Source organism: Ursus americanus, chromosome 2 (genome assembly GCF_024610735.1).
Source record: "Ursus americanus isolate L20-20 chromosome 2, mUrsAme1.1.p, whole genome shotgun sequence".
In the NCBI taxonomy this organism is placed as follows: Eukaryota; Metazoa; Chordata; class Mammalia; order Carnivora; family Ursidae; genus Ursus; species Ursus americanus.
The window spans coordinates 66388356-66394612 of record NC_142128.1 but is presented as its reverse complement, the minus strand read 5'-3'; the positions used below and the strand labels follow the sequence as shown (position 1 = coordinate 66394612).

The window sequence follows — 6257 nt, the reverse complement described above, 5'->3', positions numbered from 1 at the left end:
GGAGACCCGCGGCTGTTCCAGCTCCTTCCAGAAACAAGAGCTGTGCCCCAGCGGCCTCTGCTCTGGAGCTGCCGCCCCCCTGACCAGCCACAGCAGCCCCTTCCCCTGGGCTCTTCTGACAGACGCTCCTCTTCACATTTGGTCCTAAGAAGTCAATCTGTCCTTAAAAAAAAAAAATACTGCAAAAGCAAACTAGGCTCATTGCAAATGATACTGAAACGGACCAGAAGGATCAATGCAGCAATTTCTTTCTCGCACGGTCCTCCCCTCCCCAAATCCTCTATCACCCCCACCCCCTTCTGCCCCAGTGAGCCGAAGTTCTCCCTGTCTTGATGATTTGCAATTCTCTGCATGACTCTGCCTCTTGGGTTTGTTTAATTAGAAATAGGCCGGGAAGTGCTTCCTAGGCACTGGCATGTTAATTGCTTATCAGGGAAAGAGAAGGGGTGACAATGTTTGGTGATGGAAATTTCCACTCTCTCCACCTCTCTGAGCTTTTCTCCGTTTTCCTCTCCCACCCTCTCCTTGCCTCCTGTGATTCCTCCCTCTCCCACTCTCTGCCCTTCTGCCCCCAGCTCTCCCGTTCACAGTTACAGGGACTCTGGGGAGCAGGCCCGGATTCAGACCTCCCGGGAACACCTGTGCCCTCTGTCACCATCTCCCTCTCCCCTCCGGTCCTGTCCCAGCCCCTCCCCCTGCCAGCCTCTGGGCCTGCAGAGATCCCAGAGCCGGGGCTTTACAGGCACACTTAGTATTCAAAGATGACATTCCTTTTGTTTCCTTTCCCCCCTTATTATTGTTATTCTTGTTTATTTTTATTTTTTACAAAACAGGAGAAAAGAGTGAAGTCGGTCGGGGGGAGGTGACACATTTCTCCACAAAGGTACAAAATTGCCTATAGAAAGTCAACTTCGCAGTGCCCACCTGGGCTTGCCAAGATGAGGCATCCCTGGGCATCCCTCTCCCCAAACGTCTTTCAGATCCGGCTGGGACCCACCGTGGGAGCGGTCCCCCAAGGTGGGGAGGAGAGGCCTCCCTCAGCCCTTGCCCAGGAGGGGAAAGAGCAAGCAACTGAGACTGTACAAAGGAAGAGAAGAGGAGGGGGCGCGTCCTGTGGGCCAAGGGCCTGGGAACACAGGCAGGGGACATCCAAGCAGAGGCCCAGGAACCTCTGGGCGCACAGACAACTAGGGAGAGGGGAGGCTCCAGTCAGAGTCCTTCCTGTTCCTCGGAGATGCTTGTCAGAATGTCAGCAGACAGGCCCCCAGAAGGTAACGGTGACTTTTTGGAGGCGGTGGGAGCAGCCCCTGGCGCTACAAAGCCCCGTCTGTCTTGGTCCGGCTGCCAGGCCTCAAGCACGAGGGTCCGTGTTGCTTCCCCGGCAGGGCATCTGGCCCAGACTGCTTCTCTTTCAGTAAAAAGGAGTCCTAGTTATTTGTCTACTGCGGAGAGGAGGCTGAGCTTCAGGAATTTTGTAGCAATGGTGGGGACAGTGTTTCCCCTTCTGAAGACCTGGACAGCTTCCTTCCTGGATTCCAGGGCAGGACGAGGGGCGCAGACACCACTCGGACCGAGGGGGCACTCCAGCCCCAGAAAGCCCAGGCCGGAAGGAGAGGCCGCCCACCCACCCCCTGCCTGGGCTGACCAGTGCCAAGGTGGGCGGCTAGCCCGGCTGCCAGCAAGAGGACAGCAAGAGCCAGCATGGCTATGAGCCCGGGCCGGTCCCCTAAGGCTCTGTGGCAAGGAGCGGCCTCCTTAGTCCTGGTCCATACGCATGCCAACTGGGTGTGGGCATCAGCAAAGGCCACTTGCAGGCAGGCCCAGTACTCCGTGGCCTGAAGGAGGCGGGTGATGTTGTAGCTGTGGGTGCCCCTTGGCAGGCGGGCCAGAGCAGGGGTGCCCTGGCCCCGGAGGGAGGAGGCGCTGGACCAGGTGAGGTTGGTAGAGACTGTGTTGGGTGGAGGGACCCAAGACAGTAGGATGTGATACGGGTGGGTCTCCTGCACCCGGAGCTCCAGCCCCCATCCCTTGTGCCGGCCTGGCTGCAGGGGGGCCCGGGCAACCACCACACTAACGGTCTTACTGTCAGCCCCCACCAGGTTCTGGGCCACACAGGTGTACAGCCCCGCCTCCTCGGCCGTCACCCTCCGCAGCTCGAGGGTCCCCTCGGGGTACACCCGGTACTTCCTGCCAGCACGGGCGGCCGTTAGTCGAACCCCGGCCGGGGTGACCCAGTAGATCTCGGGTTCCGGCTCGGCCAGCGCCCGGCAGTGCAGCACCAGGCTCTCTCCGCTGGCCACCTGGACGCTGGGGGGGAAGCTGCGGGGGGAGATGAGGGGCAGGCAGCGGTCCGTCATCTCCCGGAAGGGCACCTCGCGGACGGGGCGGCGCTGCAGGTCCGGCGGCTCAGCACACAGGGTAGACTGTGGCTCGATGAAGCGGACACGGGTGCCCGTGGCGTTGGCCCAGCGGATGACGCAATCGCAGCGGATGGGGTTGCCATGGAGACCCACCTCCTGCAGGTTGGGCAGGGACTCCACCGTCTGCTGGTGCAAGGCACTGAGAGCGTTGTTGTTGAGCATGAGGGTCTCCATCTGGGGCAGGTGGTGGAAGGCGCGGGGGTGGATGAAGGACAGCCGGGGGTTGTTGGTGACGTCCAGCTTGGTCAGCTCGGGGAGGTTGACCAGGGCGAACTTGTCGATGGAAACCAGCTCCTCCATGTTGTTCAGCCCCAGCTCCTTGAGGTGCAGCATGTTGGCGAAGTCCCCGGGCCCCACCCGCTGGAGCGGGTTCTTGTTCAGGTCCAGGAACTTGAGCCCGGGCACCTGCTCCAGGGCGCGCCTGGGCACCCGGGCCAGCTGGTTGTCATAGAAGGAGAGGCTCTCCAGGCTTTGCAAGCCCTCCAGGGCGTAGGCAGAGATCTCCCGAAGGTTCATGCCGGCCAGCACCAGGCTGCGCAAATTGGCCAGCGGCCGGAAGTTCATGTCCAGGATGGCGTCCACCCTGTTGCCACCGATCATGAGGATCTCTAGGCTGGGCAGCATCTCGAACCAGCGGCTGTCGATGGCCCTCAGCAGGTTGGAGTTGAGGTGCAGCCGCAGCAAGTTGCCGAGGCCGGCGAAGGCCCCGGGGGCAATGCGGTAGAGCTGGTTGTGGTTGAGATAGAGTTCCTGCAGGCTGGCCAGCCCTGCGAAGCTGTGGTCCTCCAGCTGGGTCAGCTGGTTCTCCTCCAGGTGCAGGCTCAGCAGCTGGGGCAGGGCCCGGAAGTCGCAGTCCCGAGCGTCCGAAAAGCTGTTCTGGGACAGGTCCAGCTCTGTGAGGTTGGCCAGGTAGTTGAGCTCACTCTGGTCCACGCGGACGATGCCGTTGCTCTGCAGCAGCAAGGTCTGTGTGCCTGCGGGCAGCCCGGGGGGCACGGCTGTCAGGAACAGGTCGTTGCAGTCCACGGTGGTGGCCTCGCGGTAGGATGATCGGGGCGTATACCAGGGCCGGATCTGGCAGGCGCACTGAGGGGGGCAGGGCACGCGCCAGGGTACCACGGGCACGGCAGCGGTGGCGCCAGCCACCCAGGCCAGCAAGAGGGGGGCCACGAGGAGCCTCATGATGGAGCTGCAGGCTAGGGGACCATCCACAAGGAGAGTCTGGGGTCCTTGCACTCTGAGCAGTTCGCAGGCTGAGGGTCAGCAGCCCTGCCAGGGCCTGGGGAACCAACCTCCCAGGACAGTCATTCTACGTGGGGATGCATGGGCATCGCTTCTTACCCTCCCTGGTAGGGCTCTCCATCCTTGTCCGCTGGGGCTGGGCCGGCTCATTCATTGCCACGCCCCATCAGCACAGCCCTGGAAGAAGAGGGGGCAGAGTGAAGAGGTGGCGGAGAAGCGGAACCCATTCCCTCCGCCCGTGTCACCCGTTTGACTCTAGAGGGCAAAGGAGCTGAGATAGGTGGGCTGGGCCACAGCCAGGGCTCCTGGGTTCTGTCCTACAGCCCTCAGGCTTTATTTTATTTTTTAAAACTTATTTGTCAGAGAGAGAGAGAGAAGAGAGAGAGCTCACATAAGCAGGGGCAGCAGCAGAGGGAAAGGGAGAAGCAGGCTCCCGCTGAGCAGGGAGCCCGGTTCGAGACTCGATCCCAGGACCCTGGGATCATGACCTGAGCCAAAGGCAGATGCTTAACTGAGCCACCCAGGTGTCCTACTCTTAGGCTTTAGTGTCCTTTTCTATTATCTGCTGGAGGAGTGAATCTTCATGGAAGGAGGGAAAGATTGAAACAAAAAGCTTCCAGGATAACTCAGGAAGGGGTGTATGTGCATGTGTGCGTGTCTGCAGAGGAGAGGGGATGCTGGCATTCCCTCATCTTCCCAGTCCTTCTGAGCTGAGACATGTGGGAAAGATTCTCCGACCTTTCTCACATCTCCCCGGCTCCCTCCTTGGCTCACCGGGTAAATGGGTAAATGGAAAATAAAGCGAGAGCTTCCAGGCATCCCCCTGAGCAGTGTGGGTAGGGGGTGGTGGAAACAGTACAGATTCTAAATTCAGGGTGGATTCTCAGGACTCTGGAAGAAGAAAGGCAGTGGTCCCTGAGCCCACACCCAGACCAGCTGGGGAAGTAGCTGGTCCTGCCTGGGGTCTGCTTGGGCTCTCCTCGTGCATGGCTTTGGTTTTTTCCCACTCTCCCTGCCCAACAGCCTGGCTGAGATCCCCGGAAGGAGGAGGGAGTTAAGAAGCCTAGGTCTGGGCTCCTCAGTGCTGCAGGTAAGGTACATGATCTGGCCCTAGCCCATCTCCTGGCTTCTCTTGCTGTTCTCCCACTTATCCACTGTGCACAACACTTTTGAGCTGAAGTTACCCTGACACGCCCCCCTTCCCATGTCTCCTCACTGGCTCCTAGACAAGGCCTTCTTGTTCTTCAAGCCTCAACTCAAGGTCAGTCACCTCCTACAGAAGCTTCTTCCAAACCTCCGCACCCTTGGCGGGTCTAAGGGGCCCTCCCTATGCTCTCAGAGCGCCCCATGCTCCCCTCTGCCCTAGCCCAGACCACATCTCATGGAAATGGCTCCCCAGCTGTGAACCTGTCTTGGTCATCACTGCGTTGGGAGCACATAGCAGGTGCCCAGTGAACGCTTACTGTATGAATCAATCTCTGTGGCCCCAGGGCCCAATCCCCCAGGAGGTCTCCCCCACCCCCAGTCTAGAATCTAAGCCACTGCTCTTTCCCACCTCCCAGGTATGGCTCATCCAGGCTCTCCCACAGACCCCAAGGCCAGGCGGCATTGCCCTGGAGGCAAGTCCAGCCTTGGCCTACAACCAACATGGGGGAGAAACCAGGGGGCCTTGCTGGGCCCGGTCCCCTCCGGAGCAGAGGTCCCATTTAGGTCATCTTCCACATGCGGGTGTCAGGGAAGCAGCCCAGCACTTGCTGAGCACCGGAGATCCGCCTGGACTCTTCGAAGACTCTAAATATCTTATTTTGTGTAACCGTCATAACGAGTCGGCAAGATGAACATTAATACCCCCAGTTTGCAGATGAAGAAATTGAGGTTCAGTAGAGGTTAAAGAACTTAGCTCAAGACACATAGCTGGTAAGCGGCAGGAGACGGGAATCTACCCAAGGCCAGAGTTTGGGCCATTTACACCACACTTCCTCGTCCACAGGCCTGGCTGCTGGGGCGGGAGGCTGGGTGCCCATTCTTGTCCCCTGGGGCAATGTCTGCTGCCACCTTCTAGGCAGGTGCCTCTCGGCTGGCCAGAGGGGCTCTGTGCCACCTCACCCTGATTCCAGGATGCTGGGGCTGGGGAGGGGAGCAGCTGGAGGCGGGATCCCGTCCCCTGAGCAGGAGAGCGGTTTGCCTGTTTACGTTGGACTACTTCCCACCTTCCTCGGCAGCTATTTCTGAAGGTGGGAAAACAACCGTGACTTAAAATGCACAGAGGTTTTGCGTGGGGGCGTGTGTGCCCTGACGCATAAAACTCAGAGCAAACAAACACACGTGTACACACGCATGCACGCCCGCATACATGTGCGGAGGGGAGCTCAGCGCACTTGGCCACCCAAGCCAGGGCCCGGAGGGCAGGAAGAGGGTAGGGGATTCTGTAGTCTGCTGTGTGGGTGGAGAGGCACAGGAACCAGCTAAGATCCAGGACGGCCCTGTCACGGGGCTGGACCTAGGCCAGTGGTCCTGCCGCACATACATACCAGAGGCCCCTGCCTCCTGCCTAGACCTGGCACGAGGGAGCAGAACCCACCAGCAAAGAGCTCT

General features: G+C 59.9%; 1 protein-coding gene across 1 annotated transcript in view; it reads right to left on the bottom strand.

Moving 5' to 3' along the window:
* Positions 1–755: 755 nt before the first annotated feature.
* Positions 756–6257, bottom strand: part of LRRN2 (leucine rich repeat neuronal 2) — a 62296-nt gene continuing 56794 nt past the window's right edge. The window contains exon 2 of the mRNA XM_045787550.2: positions 756–3839. Within this exon, the coding sequence (XP_045643506.1) occupies positions 1464–3602 (2139 nt within the window). The 5' untranslated portion in view covers positions 3603–3839 and the 3' untranslated portion in view covers positions 756–1463. The remainder of the gene's footprint in view (positions 3840–6257) is intronic.